This window comes from Ictalurus punctatus, chromosome 17, assembly GCF_001660625.3.
Source record: "Ictalurus punctatus breed USDA103 chromosome 17, Coco_2.0, whole genome shotgun sequence".
NCBI classification, from domain to species: Eukaryota; Metazoa; Chordata; class Actinopteri; order Siluriformes; family Ictaluridae; genus Ictalurus; species Ictalurus punctatus.
In genome coordinates, this window is record NC_030432.2 from 10,337,811 (window position 1) to 10,359,108 (window position 21,298).

The window sequence follows — 21,298 nt, forward strand, 5'->3', positions numbered from 1 at the left end:
TTTGCTGTTAAACTAATTCCAGCTTTCTCCTACTCAGAACCGTGACCTACTTTCCCCAATATTCCCAGCTCCTTAAATGAAGGACTTGTAAGCAGAACCTGTAATTCCATGCTCAGCTCGAATTACAAGCATGTTACATGAAGAAACATGAACTAGTATCCAGTAGTAGCGTAACTATGTTCAGCCAGGCAATGTATAATTCCCCAGGGTGTTCGAGTTCTTTTTTGTGTTCGTGTGCATTCATGGTACAACAAAAAGGTTACGGTGCTGTGGGAGGAGAGACGATGTACAGTTACAAAATGAGAGGGTATTGTATTGTATTGTAATACAGACACGCTGTAGCTCTCCAGACAGACAGCATTGTCTTACCAACAGCACAGCTGAGGCACTGCAGTAGGGATGGGCGATATGGACTTAAAACTATATCACGATATTTTCTGGTATTTACTGTGATAACGATATCAGTGACGATATAAATATAATACCGTGCACCACTGTTTTTGGCTACAAGTGACAGCTTCATGCAGTCTTGAGAGCCTCAGAAACACAAACATTGATCTAAGAGTAAAACTGATTTTCTGTAACCGAACCAATTCCAGATTGTAGAAGTAGCTCCTGGTTTAGCGATAAACTCCTCCTCAGCTTCTCGTCTGCCTTCCGCTGTACTTGTCTTTGCTCTGCACGTGAGCTATGAACGGGTCTCAGACCGTCCCACGCAGAAATACATCAACTAGGCTTTATCGTTATTATCGCGGGAAGACTAGTTCTTATTGTGGGGAGAATTTGTACCCGTATATCGCAAACGATAAGATGTCGCCCATCCCAAACCTCTGCAAAATGTGGGACACCGTCACTCCAAGTAAGCAGCAAACACTGATATTCATGAAAATGAAACTCAATACAATTCATGACCTTGTATTACAAAGTCTATCTATGTGAAGTTTTGAGATATGGGGCATCAATGTTTTTCACTTTCCAGCTCACAAACCTCGACATATTTATTTGTAGTTCAGCAAGGCCTAGACTTCAAAAGATACATTATCAAAATTCTGAGACCATTAGAAAGTAAGGCTGTGCCATATCGTATTGCCCATGTTATACCGGTACAATTCCTCCCCATGATAAGAATTTCTCATCCCGTGATACTGACAATATAGTTGATGACATGTTTATGCCCCGCAACGTGGGATCTCGCACGCAGAACGAGAACAAGCACGGGGGAAGGCGGATGTTCGATTACAAATCCTGTGAGCATTAATCTTTGCATTTTCACTGAAATTTTAATTCATATTCTATTTTTAGCCTAATTAATTGGCATAGTTTAGTATTCGATAATGGTCAGGATTAAGTTCGACCATTTTTGGATTAATGCTCGTGCTTGCACGGCTCTCGAGACTGTATGCCGATCTGACTCGTGGCCAAAAAGATAGGGTTGAATGTTGAACTGTTTTCGTATCGTCATTTATATCACTACCGCAAAAACTACCAGGAAAAAAAAAAATTAGATTAGAGTTTTAAGTCTAAAACGCCCATCCCTACAGAAAGTCTATTTTTGAACACTGATCGAACATGGATAGAACAGTACGGGTCTATAAGATTAAACACAGTACGGGTCTATAAGATTAAACACAGTACGGGTCTATAAGACTAAACACAGTACGGTTCGGTCTATTTGCTCATCATTAAGCCGTTACTTAATCTAAAAAAATATTCGGATTTTTCCTCTGATATACAGTCTAGCATTTTCTGCTGATTTCAGACCAATACCTTTTAAAAATGATACTTTAAGATGTAGGGGGCATGGTGGCTTTGTGGTTAGCACATTTGCTTCTGGGGTTTGGGGGTTCGAATCCCGGGTGTTTCAGAGTTCGCATGTTCTCCCCGTGCTTCAGGGGTTTCCTCCGAGTACTACGGTTTCCTCCTCAGTCCAAAAACATGCTTTGTAGGCTAACTGAGATTTCCAAATTGTCCGTAGTGTGTGAATGGAAGTGTGAATATGTGTGATCTTGTGTTCTGGGATGAGTTGGCACCCTGTCCAGTCGGGTCCCTTGCCTTGTGCCCCGATATTCCCTGGGATAGGCTCCTGTCTTTAGAAAAAAGCATGGATAAATGAAATGGATTTGAAGATGCGGAGCCTGTCCTGGGAACACTGGGAATGAGGCGGGGAATACACCCTGGATGGGACGACAGTCCATTGCAGAGCACCATACACACACACGTTCACATCTGGTGGCAATTTGGACCCACCAATCCACCTACTGGCATGATTTTGAACACATCTGATTTATTAAGCATATTAAGCCTAGCTAATATTGAACACCAATATTTGCTAAAGTTAGCTACATTACTGATGGTAACTCCATTCTGTTCTGTTTGAGCACAGTAATCACTCGCCCCAAACTGAATCGAAGTTTCTAAACCATGTGAACTGATGTATATAAATCAGAATGGTATTAGGATGGTAAGAACATGCAGTGCAGCTCAGGTTAAAGCTCAGTGTACTTGCTTTTCACTCTTCGACCATTTATATTTTCTCTCTCCTTCATAAGATAGATGTGTGATGATCTATAACGGCATAATAATAACCAATTAATAAGCTTTGCCTATTTGTTCATGCAATTTATCAACTGCTGCGGAGATTAAATCTAAAAAAATGATGCATCATTAGGCTTGAGACGTTGATTATAAGATACAGTGTTCAGCGAGGGGGTTTTGTCCAAAAGGAATTTAAATAAACCAAACCCTTTAATCATCCGCAATAGAAAACATTTGGCAATGTATTCCAATGCTTCATTAAGTTCACGCTGCTTGGGTGTCTTGTCTGTAAAAATGAAAATAGAATGAATTAAATACGTAAATCCCATTACAGCAATGCCATGCTGAATGAACACTATGTAATGATGATGATCTAATAAAAGTTCGCCTTCCTCATTCTAACTGATCAAATATTACCTGGTGATTCAGAGTCATATAGCAGGTGGTACGATTATGTGCTCTCCTCATGTGTTGAAGCATCGGTGCCATGTTATTAAACATAGAGTTTGCTCACAAACGTCAGACTTGGCTTTACATTGGCTGAATGGTGGAATAACAGAGTAACGTCTTTTTTCAACTTATCTGTGACATTTCCAAATGCATTCTCTCAGTCATTGTCAATAGTAAACAAAGTAATGGTAATGGTAAATGGTCTGCACTTATATAGCGCTTTTTAATTTTTTTAACCTTGGTGGTTCTACAAAGCGCTTTACACTGATTCTCATTCACCCATTCACACACACCAATGGTAGCAGAGCTGCCATGCAAGGCGCTAGCTTGCCATCGGAAGCAACTTGGGGTTCAGTGTCTTACCCAAGGACATATGTGGAGTCGTGGGCCGGGAATCGAACTGCCAACCCTACGATTAGCGAACAACCCTGTTCTACCACTAGAGCCACAGCCGCCCAAAACCATCCTCGTACAGCCAAGGATCAGTACAAAAACTGGTTTGCAGGTGTAATGCCAACACACACACACACACACACACACACACACACACACACACACACACACACACACACACACAAACAAACACACACAAACAAACACACACACACAAACACTCTTCCAAATGCTAGTGTACTCACTAAAATGAACAGCTTGCTTTTACTTTTGGCTAATGGGTATCAGCAACTTGATTGGCCAGATTTTTTTCCTAGGGCTCAAACAGAATAGAAGCAATCAAGACAGTCACTGTCTACCTAATTTCTAACATCACTAGCTACAATATATGCTTTCTGTTGTTAATTACTAATGTGCAGAACTTTTACACGCTGTTCACTGTAAGACCACTTCGCTCCACATACTGAGCCTTAAGCTGCGTCCGAATACCCTTACTACCCTACTATACAGTAGGCAAAAAGCAGGACGCCCAAGGATTCGTATGACTGTTCATTATTCAGAAAACAGTAGGTGAGAAATGATAATGAATCTTTATTGGTCACAACACAGTGAAATTCTTTTTCTTCACATACCAGGACGTTGCCAGGAAGTTGGGGTCAGAGTGCAGGGTCAGCCATGATACAGCGCCCCTGGAGAAGAGAGGGTTAAGGGCCTTGCACAACAGTTGCAGCTTGGCAGCACCAGGGCTTGAACCCACAACCTTCTTATCAGTAACCCAGAGCCTTAACCGCCAAGCCACCACTGCCCCGTGCCTTTTATACCCGGATGACCTAGTGCTGGACACGGCGCTATCCCATAAGGCAGAGCTTCTCAACCTTTTGTAACTAAAGCCCCCCCAAAGCTTCCCCTATCATGTGGCACGCCCCCTCAGCCCCCCATATTGGAGGACACCAGGTATAATGATTATCTATTCTATATAAAATGTATCTATATATAAAACTTAATCTATAATCTGTTTTTGATAGACAGATAAAAAAAATTTTTTGCTTTTGTGTTATTGTACATTTCTTTAATTACTTTTCATAACTTAAGATTTTTTAAAATAATTTTTATGACTTTATAAAACTACATAACGGACAGGTATGGAACATGAATGATCAAAAATGTTTCTGAGCACTATAACTACTTTGAACAAGAGAACTAGGCTGTAATAACGTGTATTATTTTACATGTAAAACATGTTGCATTACATTTGTCTTGCATTCTAAAAACATTCGCATAAGAATGATGTAAATTGGGACGAACCGCGCGTCTCGTTATTCATGACGTTAAATCTCCAGCTCTCAGACACTCACTGAACAGAGCAGACGCAGAGAGAGGTGCGAGTGCAGTGGGAAAGCAAGACCTCGCGCTTGCAGGACAGTACTGGCCACATTTGGAAAGTTGCTAAGGTTTGTCCAAAAAGTGGTTAGATTTGTCGTTGGGCGTTTTTTTGGCAAAAAGGGGTCTGAAAAGTCGCTAAGTTGGCAACATTGGTCTGCACTGACAGCTAGATAAAAGGCAGGCTAAGATCCGCCTCTCACCAGCAAAAACAAAATATAGAGGGAGAGGGAATGTGGGGTTTTTCATTTATGGACACTCTATTTGAAAAGCAATAAAATACACCGAGGACCCAAATGATGCCCTGTCTGTAATTTTTATCATGAAAACAATTTGCGCCCCCCTTCCGTTCTCTCAGCGCCCACCCGGGTTGAGAACCACTGCCGTAACGCAACGGGACTGGTGCGGAAGAGCTGTCAGGATCAAAAATGGTGGAAGGCAGCACGTCACCTCTTCTTAAGTTGTAGGGCACATTTCAACGCCAACATGGCGGATGTAGTACGCCCGGATTGTATTCATACTACACACTTATACTGATCAGTACGTACTGTATCAAAGGCCGAGCGGTCGGTACTGAATCGAATGCAGTAGGTACTGTCACAGTAAAAAAACTGCAACATAAATAAATAAATAAATAAATAAATAAATACCCCCAATGATGAAGTACAAGACAGCACCTTATAATACAAATATTGTTACAGGTCAAAGGTATTAAGAAAATCCTGTCACTAAACTGTTCTGGAAATCAAAGCAACATCCAATAGGAACATCTTCTGTATTTGTATCATGAAAACATCATACAGATAGACAACACAATCATGATATCAAGATTGTTATTAGCTTATTATACATAACAAGCACAAGGAAGTACGTACACACACACACACACACACACACACACACACACACACAAACACACACACACCACGGCTATTCTGGGAAGAAACTCAAAATGTATTTAATATAAACAAAATGTTTAATCTCCCTACTTCCAAACAGTGACCAAAGACATACAACACCTAACAAAGGAGAAAACTGAACGCCAAAGTAAGGAGGACGAAGCGTGTTGAGGGCGTAGTGGTCAGTGCGCAGCAAGGCAGTCGTCACGTCACGTCACGTCACTTTGACGCCAATGTAAATCTGAGTGCAAGAGACAAACAGGATGCAAATAAATGCAAACCAACGTCACGTTGATCATTCAAGGTGAGGGCTAGAGGGAAGCGTCTGTCCTCTGGACTGCAAACGTCAGACCAATATCCACCTCTGCTGACACCAACCACATCTCTGACACAAGATCTTCAGGTGCACAGTTATTTACATCAGACCTTAAGGATTTCTTCAAATACACAGGTTAGGTCACACAGGGCTCGATGCAAATGTGTTTCGTTCTGGGAAAATACGTCACGTTTGCGGTTACTGAGTTCTGGAAAATGACACGAAAAAAAAAAGTTGAACCTTGAGTTTAAGAACCCATAAATATATTTCACCAAAATTAAGCGGAAATGTATTATTTACTATTTAACCTACACTACGCTATCTCTAAATGCACTATATATATATATATATATATATATATATATATATATATATATATATATATATATATATATATATATATATATATATATATATATATATATATATATCACACTGCATAAGGAGCCAGTTTAACAAGTACAGCATTAAAAAGTCAATCTGTCTAATGATGACTAAACCATGCTAGCTCTGTTTATAACCAGAATATTTAAATGTGATTTCCTCCCTTTTCTCTTTTGGGAATAACCAGACTTTAAAGTGCGATAAATACACTATATAGCCAAAAGTTTGTGGATATTCAGTTCAATTCAATTCCATTTTATTTGTATAGCACTTTTTACAACAGTCATTGTCTCAAAGCAGCTTTACAGAAATATATATAAACACAGGATACAGATTTTAAGCGTGTGAATTTATCCCTATTGAGCAAGCCGGTGGCGATGGTAGCAAGGAAAAACTCTCCAAGATGATAAGTGGAAGAAACCTTGAGAGGAATCAGACTCAGAAGGGAACCCGTCCTCATCTGGGTAACAACGGATAGTGCGAAAGTAAAAGAAAGTTCATTATGGTTTGTACATGTAGTCTTTATTGAACTAGTCCACTGTTCATCAAAGGAGACCCGAGTGCAAATCTGCATGTGGTAACTGCAGTCCCAAGGCCATGTCCCAAGGCCCACATATGGATACGTCACCCATATGTGGGCCTTAGACAAACTGTTACCACAAAGTTAGAAGAACACAATTGCATAGGGTGCCTTTATATGTTCCAGCATGATAATGCCCCTGTGCACAAAGCGAGCTCCATGAAGACACGGTTTGCCAAGGTTGGAGTGGAAGAACTCGGGTGACCTGCACAGAGCCCTCACCTCAACCCCACTGAACACCTTTGGGATGAACTGGAACACCGACTGCACCCCACATTAGTGCCTGATCTCACGAATGCTCTTGTGGATGAAAGGACAAATCCCCACAGCCATCTAGTGGAAAGCCTTCACAGATGAGTGGAGGTTATTATAACGGCAAAGGAGGGATTAAATGGAATGGGATATTTATAGAAAGACATCACGGAGTCAGTTCAAGAAAGACTGTAGTATATTTTATATATACACATACATACATACATACATACATACATACACACACATACACACACATACACACACATACACACACATACACACACATACACACACACACACACACACACACACACACACACACACACACACACACACACACACATATATAAATATTTAAAAAGAGTTAAAAATATACAATGTGCTTAAAGTGCTAAAAATCACACAGTTGGATCAGGACATTATGATATACCACAATATCAATTCCACGCTCTAATAATTTAAGGCCAGCAGGCCTGACATCTCTAATCTGCTCGAGACATACCATCATTATGCAAATACAGGTACACATTTTTAGATTTGTTACCATCCTTCAGACCAAGCAGATAAGCTGCTGGCTTTTGGTTCTTCATTCTTTAAGTAGATGATGGTTACGGGGTGGATCTTGTACAGAAGTCTCTGGCACTCTGATATGTGATATACTATATAATCGTGGGCATCACTCATTCAGGAACACAGCGATCCAATGCTGAGAGACATTTTCTGGTCCTCTGAAATATTTAGTCAGTCAATGTGTGATGTTCACAGACAGAGCTCACACATGAACACAGTACACTAATTATCACAAAGCTCATCACAGTTACAGCTGTGATATTTCGACTCGGTTGAGAAGATTGCGGTTCTCAGACCTTTTGCAGCCAGGAATCCTTTCCAGAATAAAAGAACTTCAACAGGCTCCATTATGATCACAGCAGAGATGTAATTTTATGCACATTGGTACAAATATGTATTATTATAATAATATATAATAATAAATATTATTATTATTATATTGAACTTGCCAGATGCAGATCTAAAACATCTACATATTTATTAAAATTGCATAAATGTTCAAATTAAAAAAAGATTTATTATCATAATAACCACAATATATCAAATTATGTCACAGTGTGCTTTTCTATCACAATATCGATATTACAGAGTGTACTAAAATTCTCCACACAAAGGGGAAATGAACACTTTTTAGCAAAATGTCTTACAAAATTATTCATATTTAGTTTATGCCTTAAAAAGAACACACACACACACACACACACACACACACACACACATATAGCCTTTAAGAATGCCTTAAGAAGAAGGTATTGAAATCATTCTCATGGCTGGATGGGGAAGGTGTCACAAGCTTGTGGTGGACTTTAACAGAAAACATGGCACATTACACGCACGACACTGTCAACAAACTTACTAACAAATTCGAAAAGACAGGAAGTGGACGTCCATGAACGTGCACTGATAAAGGCACAACTGACGTGGTGCTAGCAAACTGTACACAATCCCCTACGTATGGAGACTTTTGGGACAATGTGTTTATTGTCATACCGCCCTGCCTTGGTCATTTCCACAACCATCAAAACAGTCAGCGCCCCACTGGAAACACATCACAGACCGCACTTTGAGAAGCATGGAGTAAGAGGATGTGGATCAGTATCTGGCATCGGCTGATACTCAAAGCTCTAATGTGAATTTAAAAAAAAAAAATGGGATCACTCTATGATAACAACAACAACCCGCTCATGTCGAGGACCACGGTGCTCACAAAACCAAAACAACAGAACAATCATCACACGCACTCCACTTAGGTGTGATCACAAGGCTTACCTCGCTCACTAGTGATGAGTAAATGTCATCCTGATTAATTAATGACAGTGGATCAGAGGAAGGAGAGATCACAGGGTAGTAACTGTATCTGCCTCGATCTGTGCTGAAGGGTCAGAGTTCACATGACTCCCAGGTGCTAAAACAAACTGGCATTACAAACACACCATCATTTAAAGGCAGACTGTGGCAAGGAAACACAGGCTGCCATGTGATCATCCAGAGGCGTGCTGCTATACAGCTGGCTCGGTTTTATCTGGAGGAGCTTTCATATCAGATGGGAGATTTTAACGCAGAGCACACGGAGCTTTCAGAAACAACAAACCTCTAGACAAAAAAAAACAAAGTGGGCACACTTGACTCTCCTAACAACAATGCGTTATTGTTATTCTTTCTTTTCAGAGACAGTCCCTCTGCCACCAAGTTAAGCACCATAACGCTAGTAGTTATTCGCTGACTCGCTGTAAGCTTAAGCGAGTCATGTTACCTGTCCAGCACCGCTGACAATCACCCGGTAAATCTCGTTAACATAGCGGTGCTGCCTTTGAGTTGAGGTCCCCGGCTAGGCGGCTAATGCTAAGCAGGCAGAGGGACACAAGCAGCCGCAATCTGTGATTAATCGCAGCGCGTGAGCGGTTACCTCTTCTGACGGCCTCGTCATAGGAAAGGAAGCCTATCCGCGACTCTTTGGCCCCCATGTTGCCCTCATTTCAGTGTGTAAGGACTGTCGGGCGCGGGAGTCCGGTGCCTGTTGCCTTTTCTCTCCGCACACACAGCCAGCGTCCGTCCGCTCAGGTGTAGCGGGGTCTAAAGAGTAGTTTTGTGTTGTTAACGTGTGACGCGCCTCCGCTCCGTGCCGACGCCTCCATTCTGAGTCACGTGATCTCGGCTGATGTCGCAATACCGCCTGACTCCCTGCGTCAGCGCACTATATTATTTATTACATAAAGCGCGTTCACACCCTATGTAGTGCACTACGTGTGTAATAGACGTTATTTTGGATACAGCACCTGGAAAATCACCTGATAGTAACGCGGGTTGGTTTTTCCTGTAAGTGTTGTTGATAGAGTACCTGAACCGCAGATACTGTCAAGTTTTAATGGATTTATATATATATAAATAACGACTAAGCCATGTTGGATTCGGTTTTAGACCAGGACTGTGGAAATATTTGTAATCGTGTGATTTTCCTAGAGTGAACCACTGGATTTATCACAGTAGTTACCATGTTAGTTACCATACCATTAATCTTGTACAGTTTTCCTGTGTAATTTAAATAAATAAACAAACAAACAACCAAACAATAAATAATAACCGGACACCTTATGATATCATTAATCTTGTACAGCGAGAACAGTTTTCCTGTGCAATTTAAATAACCAAACAAACAAACAAACAAATAATAATAACCAGTACACCTTATGATACCATTAATCCAGTACAATCCATGTTCCAGCCACATAATTTATATCCTCATGGCTCCAATAGTGAGTCCTGGGACACACGAAGGTTTGTGAAGCAAAAACTAGGGGGTTGAAGACAAATCGAAACTTTAACTAGATCGGTAAAGTTCGTGACGACAAACTTTGATGTTGGCCTCACAAAGCCAGTCTGAAAGTTTGAAACTGTTACATAAACTTGAAGACAGTTTGAAGTTGAAAGAAAGAAAGACAGATAGACAGACAGTTACTGGTAGAAGGATAGATGGCAAATTAAGTGATACAAGTAGAAAGTCAGATGGAGTGAGAGAGTGACATAAGTAGATAGATGGAGAGAGTGTGTTATTAGTAGAAACACAGAAGTAGTGAGAGAATGATACAGGTATATTGATAGAAAAAAAATATGGAGGGAGAGAGAGAGAGAAAGAGAGAGCTATTGGTAGATTGATAGAGAGATGGATGGATAGAGTGTGACATTGATAGAGAGGTAGATGAAGTGAGAGTCTCTGTTACAGGTACATTGACAGAGTTAGAGGGAGAGAAGAGGGACTTGTGCACACAGGTGTGTGAGAGTTTTGGGTCTCCTAATAAAACAGCAGAACAGGAATAACATAAAAGCAAATATAAAACTAACAGCACTTTTGTGTGTTATACAACCTCAATTCCCAAAAAGTTGGGACGCTGTGTAAAAATGTAAATAAAAACAGAATGCAATGGTTTGCAAATCTCATAACCCCATACGTTATTCACAATAGAACATAGAAAACATATCAAATGATTAAACTGAGGAAATGTACCATTTAAAAAAAATAAACAAGGTCATTTTGAATTTGCTGGCCGCATCGTGTCTCAAAAAAGTTGGGACGGGGCAACGAAAGGCTGGAAAAGTAAGTGTTACTAAAAAGAAACAGTTGGAGGAACATTTCGAAACTAATTAGGTCAACTGGCAACAGGTCAGTAACATGATTGGGTATGAAAAGAATATCTTAGAGAGTCTTTCAGAAGTAAAGATGGGATGGAATCTGGATGGAAGCATATGTTGCTCTAAATCCTGTATATACCTTTTCAGCATTGATGCCTTTCCTGATGTGCAAGCTGCCCATTTCATAGGCACTAATGAAGCTTTTGAACTGGACATTTTACCCAGCGTCCCAACTTTTTTGGAATTGTATTTAATTCTATTGTATTTCTTATATTTCTTTAAGTTATTAAGGTTTGGATTAAACCCATTCAATTCAAGGTGCCATTCAATTCAGCATATAACTATAATAACTATAACATTTCTTACAGGGATTAACCTAGATTCACTTAATAACCATGATTATAATCATGAGCCTATAAATCATGTGGCTTCTTCCAAATCTCAACATAGGACAAAAAACGTAGTATTGGAGTACAAGACATATAATAGGATGAATAGGCTACATAATCATTGCTTAGAGGACATCAGGACACTTTTTCTGGGGGGAAATTAGGACTACTTGTCGTGTATCTTATCATCACTGGGGAAAAGGCTGTTCTTGAATAATCAAAAGTTTTTACTTGGAATGGTCTGAATCATGACCCGATATGAACAAACCCTCTGCAGGATGTGTCAGTCTAAAATAATCTATCCAGCACATGTGGCGCTACTTTGGATTCCACTGAGAGCATGCAACATAAAAATAGAAGACATCAGAAATCCTCAGTGATTGCACAACAGGTGAGGGCTCTGCTTTTTTTCTGATTGTGTTTCGTTATTTTCAGAAAACAGCAAAGTGATAGTGGTGAGATATTGCATATTTGAGGATTTTCAGGAAATTCAGCAGCCATGGCTTAGTTATCCTTTAATGTAATAAAATGCTTGGAGAAAATTGTGGTATTCAAAGCAGATGTGAAGCATGAACAGGATGTATGCATAATTGTTTGGTGAATCTTAATGAGGGCCAGTTTAATGGAATTTGCGATAGACTAGAGATGACAAACAAATTGAAGTGGGTCAGTGCATGAAGGATTACTGGATTTAAGGTAGGTCATGTGCTCAAATGCCTTGATAGGCACAGACAGTGGGTCAGCGGTTCTCAAAGTGGGGTCCAGGGACCCTTTGGGGTCCCCAGCATAATCAGGGCATCTGTAAATTTGTATTCATTTGCAGCAGTGGAAATCACAACAGACCATTATCAATCAGTTATTATATTTAATATTAAGTTTGTATAGTTATTATCCCGTTGGACTGGTCACTTGAATGAAACTTCAATAGTTCAAAAATAAGTAGGACTATAACTAATGTCAGTTTGGATCTAACCTGTCTGTCAATGGAAAGTTCAGGAATAGAAACCTCTGTCGCTCATATAAACAGACAAAATCTTATTGTACACATTCAAATTATGCTCATGAAATAAATCACTGCTGAGGCAGTCTGTGGAATTTACAGTTAAAAGGGGTTCCTGACTACAACATTTTTAAGATATTCTGACATGCCTTAGACTTACTGTACTTCAACTATGCATATGTAATACCTTAAATAATAAAAATTTCTGATGTTTCATTTGAGGAATTAATGTCATTTGCATACTACTAGTTTTGTCACCAAGAATCCATGGATTCTCAAACATTTACCAGAAAATAGCCTTAAAAAAATTCCATAGACCCCCTCAATACAGGTTTATTTTATGAACATAATCCAACTATTATGCCAAATATTTGGCAAATGAACCTTTTCTTATGGCTGTGCAAAGCTTGTATTTTGCTGATTTATGCATGCACTTTATAACTTATTATTGTGAACCGTGATTAACTATTGAATTAAACTTTTCCTTCTTTTCAGATGACCCCACTCTAGTGTTTATTCTCGCAATCGGTTGTAATGTTATTCAATTGCACTTTATTGTTCCTTAAAATGCCCAAACACGTTATTTTACTGGTCATCAGGTAAAGCAGGGGAGCAGACGAGCTCTTGGCGCCCCCTAGTGGCCGCTTTATAACGACATTATTCATGCAGGACAGACTGCATCTGACGCAGTCAATGTTCAGATATAAAAGAAGTTAATGTGATTTTCGGATCTTAATGTGATTTTCGGTGCAGTAGAGCCTTCAGTCTCAGCGATCACGTGTGAATTATTGAACGTTGCAGTTAAAGGGAAGGGCAGTAATGGAAGCCCCCCCCCCCCTTACTAATACAAATAACCTGGAGTTCAGTTGAGGTCAGAAGTTTACATATGCCTTGTAGAATCTGCAAAATGTTAATAATAATAATAATAATAATAATAATAATAATAATAAGATTAAGAAGAAGAAGAAGAAGAAGAAGAAGAAGAAGAAGGATCATAAAAATAGCATTTTGTTGTTTATTTAGTCCTGCCCTGAATAAGCTAATTTACATAACAGATGTTTACATATAATCCACAAGACACAATACTAACTGAATTTACACAAATGAACCAGTTCAGAACTGTATATACCCTTGGTTCTTAATACTGTGTGATGATCAACAACTGTTTTTATGTTTTGTGATAGCTGTTCATAAGTCTCTTGTTTATCCTGAGCAGTTATACTGCCCATTGTCCACTGTAAACTTTTGAACAGCATTATCGGTGTAAATTGTTATTATTTTGTTTAAAGATCTTTTTTTTTTTCATTTAGTACTGCCCTTCAGACACTACATAAGATATTTACATGTTTCCCAGAAGACAAAATAATAATTTCACCGAACATCCTGTTCAAAAGTTTACACAAAATGTTCAGAAGAACAGTGGGCAGTTTAACTTCTCAGGACAAACAAGGGACTCATGAACAACTCTCACAAAACATAAAAACAGTTGTTGATCATCCAGGTAACAGCACAGTATTAAGAATCAAGCGTATGTAAACTTCTGAACTGGGTCATTTATGTAAACTCAGTTATTAGTCTTCTGGACTATATGTAAACATCTGTTATGTGAAATAGTTTATTCAGAGCAGTACAAAATAAACAACAAACAAAATACATTTTTCCCTCTTATCCCTCTTATTTAAAAAATAATTATGAACATTTCGTAGATTCTGCAAGGCGTATGTAAACTTATGACTTCAACTGTATATAGAACATGATTTTATAAAATAATAGTTCAAACAATTGCATCAGCATAAGTGTATTATGTCCCTGAGAAAAGTTACTCTGTTATGGCCTGTAGTGCTTTTTTGTGTTTACTGGTTTTTTGTTTTTTTTTTAAATATACATTTCCCAATGCCCCTTTATTCCAGCCCCATCTCAGTTTGTTCAGAAAGAAAAACATAGACGAAACTGTGTTAAGAACCCAGCACAACCAGATACTTCTCCTGTCAGCAAAAAAAACAACAACATTCTGTCCTTCCAAACAAACACACAAACAAACAAACAAACAAACAAAAAACTTTGAACACCGTAAAAATCGAATAAACCCTGGTAGCATTTTTCCAAGATGAAATACTTTATTACTGGTGAAGGCGATGAAGCTGGGTGCAAAATGGCTGGATAGGTATGTAAAATCAATCTATAGGTTTTACATTGTTTGACTGACCTGAGAGGCAGTTAAGGCAATGCTTTGGATGACGCACCTTCATAAAGCACATTTTGAACATTCTCATAAATAAGTATGAGGCAACTTTCGCGTGTTTATAAGGTTATAACTTAGTTTTGGATTAGTTTAATGGCTTAGTGTGCAGCTAAGGATGTTAACAGCAGCACTTTAAAGCTCATGAGAGCTCTCTCACCTCCTCATCTGTATCTCAAAGAGATAAAGTTCCAAAGCTTCAACTTAATACTAATACCACTGTCGACACAATCATGTTAGCAATCTGGTAGCGTGCTTAGAAAACTGGACCGCTAAAATAAGATGCATATTGGAAAATTTGGGTATTTTCCAAATTCCATGTATATGTCCCATGTGATAATGCATTAATGCTCTCAAAAGTATGATCTTTTAAGTAATTACGCTACCTAATAAGGAATTTGGCATTTCTACAGAGATGATTACATTCGGATGTAAATGGGAAAAGTACCCCCCCCCAAAAAAAACAAACAAACAAACAAACAAACAAAAAAAAACAAATATATTGTAGGAATAGAGGGCTTCTACTTTTCCACAAATTTGATGAATTTCATGATTTTTTTTTGTTTATTTGGCTGCTATGTACTCTGTCTCATTATTTACATTGTGTTGGTTCAGTCGGTCTATTTTATTAGCAATATTAATAAAGTCAAAGCACGACAAGCAACATTTCACATCCAGGATTCCTGGATTCCACTTGTATCCTGCAACCATTTGTCATCAGAAGTCACATAGTTACTTGAATTGAGTCCACCTGTGGTTTTCATTCAACTAATGAACTTTGAACACCTTGCACTTGCAGAGCCCCATTGAATACATTATTAATTAATTTTTTTTTTTTTAAAGAATTGTGGTTCTGTCTAGAGGAGGCTGTCCACATGAAGTCAGTGATTGGATAAAGAAGGCTTTAGTCAGAGAAGCAGCCAAGAGGCCATGGGTAAATATGAATCAGCTGGAAAAATACACAGCTCAGATGGGAGAAGCTGTTCACAGGATAACAGCAGCCCGGACACTCCACAAAGCCGGACTTTATGAAAATAAAATTTCTATGAAAATCCCGTTTGCCAAAAGGCATGTTGGAGACTCCACAAACATGTGGAAAAAGGTTAGCCAATCTCATGATTCACCAATGAATCTTTTTGACCTTGACACAAAACTCTACGTTTTGAGACCCAACTGCTCAGCACCCCAATAACATCATCCCCACAGTCACGCAAGGTCATTGTTGTGCCATATTTGTTTCCCATAAATAATGGATTTAATGGTGCGCCATGGAATATTCAAACTTTTAAATGAACAAACTCTGACTGGACTTGTTTTGTCCCAGACTTGTTTCTATAGTTCCTTGGTCTCCATGATGATTCTGTTTGTTTAGGTATGTTTTCTACCAAGCTCTCGTGCCTTCCAGGAACAAGTGTATTTGTACTGAGATCATGTGAAAACTGGTTGTAATAGAAATAATTTAGGGATTTCAGAGCTATGGTTGGACAAAATCTTCTTTTAATTGCGTCACTTGGGATTCAAGATTTGAGTGATTAAAGGGTCTAAGTGATCCCGTAATGTATGAAGAGCTTTAAAAAATAAATAATTAAACCTTGAAATTGTGTGGAAAGCTAGTGAAGAAAAGCTAGGAGAAGGTTAATGGGTTCTTGTTTTCTTGTTGTATTGTTCAATTACATTGTACAACATGTTTGATTACGTTTATACTGTACCAATAATCCCAAACCAGTTCTCAATTTGAAAACATTTGCTGACCAGTTCTACATTTATCTAGCTGGCTGTCTCAGCCTGACTCCCATCCTGTATGGTTTGGGTGTAAGTGTGATTCCATACACAGGAGTGAAGTCTGGTTCTCCTGCATCTTCAGGCCAAATGAACTGGAAGCGGTGCAGCAGAGTGACAAAAGTGAGGAAGAGCTCCATGCAAGCCAGGCCTTCACCGAGACATGACCGAAGACCTACACATGTGTATATATATAGCATCAATTATTTATGTATTGCAGAGTAGCCTCTGATGCAAGTACAAGAGTATTTCAAGCTTGAAATTGGTTTTATATATATATATATATATATATATATATATATATATATATATATATATATAGAGAGAGAGAGAGAGAGAGAGAGAGAGAGAGAGAGAGAGAGAGAGGTTTCATAATTATATATTTGGTTTATTGTAATCTCATTATAGCAAATACTAGATAAATGTGACTATATTCAACATATTTATACTTGCTAAGATGTCATTATCTGCAGTATAGGTAACAGTAAAGGTTGAAGCTGAAGCTTCTAAAGGTTGAAGCTGTATTCTGTGCTCCAGTGTGAAGAAGTCAAGAAGTCACATCTAAAATCTCACCAGCAGAAAATGGTATGAAGGCTTCAGGCTTCTCAAACTGTCCCTGTTCATTTAGAAAGTTTGATGGATTAAATTCATGAGCAAACTTCCAATGGCCTTCTTCACACAGCACTGAGGAAAGGTTAGGGATGATGACAGTGCCCTATAATGCAGAAAAGATAAGCAGCAGACAAAAAGAGGTGTGAATGCATGTGAATGAAATGAAATCTTTAACTTTGGGATGTTGTAGCCCATCAGTTCAGTATCTCTTGTGGTGCAGTGGAACACACTCAGAGGGACGGTGTTGGTGATGCGCTGAGACTCGTGAATCACAGCCTGTGTGTATGGCATATTGTGTCTATCCTCAAAAGACGCTTGAGCTTTTCCCTACAGAACCGTGTCAATCTCTTGCTGGCATTTCTCTAGAAATACAAGACAAGGCATATGACACTATTACCACCTTTCTTAAGTTTCCTATATAAACTTTCCAGAATGTATAAAAGAAGCAGACATATAACAAAGTGCAATGTCTAACTTATAGTTCAGACCTTGAACATCTGAATGAGTGATAAGGTAGAGGAACGCTGTAAGGAGGGTGTTGGATGTGGTATCAGTCCCAGCAAAGTGTAGGTCCAGCAAATGCATCAAGAGCTGATTCTCAGTAAAAGAGGAGCCATCAACTTTCTGATGAAAAACAGCAGTTATCATGCATTTACATAGAAACATATTGCATCTATAGCACATCTAAGCACAAGAAACTAGTATAACTGAGCTAGCAGAGCTAAGTCCCCCTGTCTTTCAATATGACATTACATTTTTGGCATTAATTTTAGATTAATTGTTCTTAAAGCAGAATATTTTAGACTTATATTGGACCCAACCACAACAGCAGCATCAATGTTGCACATAAGAAAAATATAGAGAATGGTATGAAAAGTGAGGCTGGGGCTGATTTTGTAGCATTTATGTAGCCTATCAGTGATACTCGTGTCAGCTGATTACACAGAGTGAAACAACGCTTACATTTCTTCAGCATTTAGGCTGATATTTTTCAGCCTGCTTCACTAACACGCCCATAACTCATCATCAGCAGTGATTGAGAAGGCGCATGTGAAAAGATGTTCCAGTAGGAATATAAATAAGCTCCAGTTAGTCCAGAATGCAGCCGCGAGAGTCCTAACTAGAACTAGAAGATACGACCATATCACACCGATATTATCAATACTGCATTGGCTCCCAGGAAAATCTCGCATTAACTATAAAATACTTTTATTAACCTATAAAGCACTAGACGGTCTTGCGCCACAATATCTAAGCGACCTTTTGGTTTTCTATGATCCTCCACGCCTACTTAGATCAAAAGATGCAGACTATTTGACGGTACCTCGAATAGTAAAGGCTACAGCAGGGGGGAGAGCTTTCGCTTATAGAGCCCCACAGTTATGGAACAGTCTTCCTATTAGTGTTCAGGACTCAGACACAGTCTCAGTGTTTAAGTCTAGGCTTAAAACCTATTTGTTTAGTCAAGCCTACCATGACTAGATTCTGTTCTACTACTTCGCAGTCATAATAATCTTTTTTCTCCCTCTCTCCTTTCGCCGAGCCCCACACGAATTTATGGAGATACTAGAGATCCAGATCCTTTCTGCCTCTGGATGGAGCTCAAATCTTCTCTAATTCCAGACTGCTGGGACTACTGCTGTTCCTAAGGCCATATAGACTTCATATAAATCCATAATGAACTTTTTCACATTATCTGTTGTTACCCAGATGAGGACGGGTTCCCTTCTGAGTCGGGTTCCTCTCAAGGTTTCTTCCTCTTAAAACATCTTAGGGAGTTTTTTCCTCGCCACCATCACCACTCAGTGGCTTGCTCAGTTGGGATAAATTCACACCTTTAATATCTGTATACCATGTTGATATTTCTGTAAAGCTGCTTTGAGACAATGTCTATTGTAAAAAGCGCTATACAAATAAAATTGAATTGAATTGAAAAAGCAGTTGCATGTGTAATCAATGCGAACAAGGTTGATTATTTAGTCATCTTTTCCCCCAAAATGCCTTTGGAGGAGAAACTAAAACTGGAAAGTAGACTAACCACACACTATCCAAATTACAATGACAGAACCGTACATTTTCAAATGTTTTTTTTTTTTTTTTTTTTTTTGGTTTAGATTACAGCTGTTCTGTTTACCACGTTTGTTATTTGGAGGAGATCCAGCTTGGTGCCATTTGGGCATGACTTGCCCTACATCATTCTTATTAATGCATCAGTGAGATCTCATGATATAATGCAGTGGTTTTCAATCCTGGTCCTGGAGACCCACCGCTCTGCACATTTTGTATGTCTCCTGTATTTAACAAAAAAGCTCTTAAAATGATAAATTGTTGCTGGGTTGACAAAGTCAACTCAATGAAATGATAAATGATGATCGAATAAACTTCAAACGATTAATGTTCATACCATACCATACCATACCATAATGTACCATAATGTTCAGGACTCAGGACTCAGGTCACACACACACACACCTTCCAAAATATTCATATTAATTCATACAAAACTATTAACACGGTACTCGTTGTCATGTTCATGAAACCAGTTTGAGACAACTTTTGCTTTGTGACATGATGCATAATCATGCTGGAAGTAGCCATTAGAAGATGGGTAAATGTGTACACACCCAAAGTGTGCCAAGAAAGCATTCCCCACATCATTACACCAACTCTACCAGCCTGGACTGTTGACACAAGGCAGGTTGGATCCATGGATTCATGCTGTTGTTACCAAATTCTGACCCTACCATCTGTGTGCTTCAGCAGAAATTGAGATTCAGTAGATAAGGCTACATTTTTCCAGTCTTCAGCTGTCCAGTTTTGGTGAGTCTGTGCCCACTGCAGCCTCAGATTTCTGTTCTTGGCTGACAGAAGTACAACCTGACATATCCTGACATATATTTTTCCCCCATTCGGACGGTTGAGATGAACATTACCCGAAGCTGCTGGCCCGTATCTGCATGATTTTATGCAGTGCATTGCTGCCACACGATTGGCTTATTACATTACATTTACATTTATTCATTTAGCACACGCTTTTATCCAAAGCGACATACAAATGAGAAGAATACAAGCAAATTATTAGATAATTGTATGAATGCGTATGTGAACAGTTGCTCTTAATAAAATGCTCAGTGAGTTTATTTGGGTGGACATCATAATAGGGATTCAAATGTGAAGTCAAATGATCTCTGAGGCCCTCTTGTGGCTGGCTCCAGTACAACGTTTAGCCCTGCCCATAACACATTAATTGTGAATAATTAATAAGACACACACAGTGCAACTCATTATATATAAATTTTATGAACATCATTACAGCACAATTACTATGCAAAGCAATGTTATTCATTGTCAAGTAATATGCTTTGCACAGCAACTGCATTGTAATGATGTCCATGTTCAACAGTCAACAGAATCATATTTATTATTATTATTAACATTAGTACAAATGTTAGTGTTGGTGTTTTTATATGTAATCTCTAGAAGATGTCACTAGTAAGATGGTTGCCAGATTTTTGAACCTAGACTCTTTTTCCTGTGCAACCACTTCAAACAATTTAGTGTTTCATGAGGCTTTGCTTTCCCCCATCACTAGATGCGATGAATAAGGAAAAAATAGCATTTTATATTGTAACGCCAGATCTACAGTTAATTTTCTTCTCCTGTGGTTGTTTATCACCCATCACTTCAATATCCCTGAACACAGACTGCAAGGAGATGGCTTTTCACACAAATTACACAAAACAAGGGATGTGTATATTTGTTCCTTTAACGTAATAATAATAATAATAACAATAATAAACACAATATGTTAAAATGTCATGGCACATGTGATGACAATATATATGATATTAATGTTTTAAACAAGGGCTTCAAGGAATTAAGTGGTTGAA

At 38.7% G+C, this 21,298-nt stretch overlaps 2 protein-coding genes across 4 annotated transcripts in view; both read right to left on the reverse strand.

Annotated features, from left to right (window-relative positions):
- Nucleotides 1-9,900, reverse strand: part of usp32 (ubiquitin specific peptidase 32) — a 46,563-nt gene extending 36,663 nt beyond the window's left edge. For all 3 annotated transcript variants that reach the window (XM_017490956.3, XM_017490957.3, XM_017490955.3), the window contains exon 1: nt 9,669-9,900. In XM_017490956.3, coding sequence (XP_017346445.1) covers nt 9,669-9,726 — 58 coding nt within the window. In that variant the 5' untranslated portion in view covers nt 9,727-9,900. The remainder of the gene's footprint in view (nt 1-9,668) is intronic.
- A 6,872-nt stretch (nt 9,901-16,772) lies between these two features.
- On the reverse strand, nt 16,773-18,056 carry LOC108277596 (cytochrome P450 2D17-like). Its single transcript, XM_017490410.3, is given in 4 exon segments — nt 16,773-16,971; nt 17,370-17,513; nt 17,585-17,770; nt 17,897-18,056. Coding segments are annotated over 4 exon segments (681 nt in total). The 3' UTR covers nt 16,773-16,780.
- Nucleotides 18,057-21,298: the final 3,242 nt, after the last annotated feature.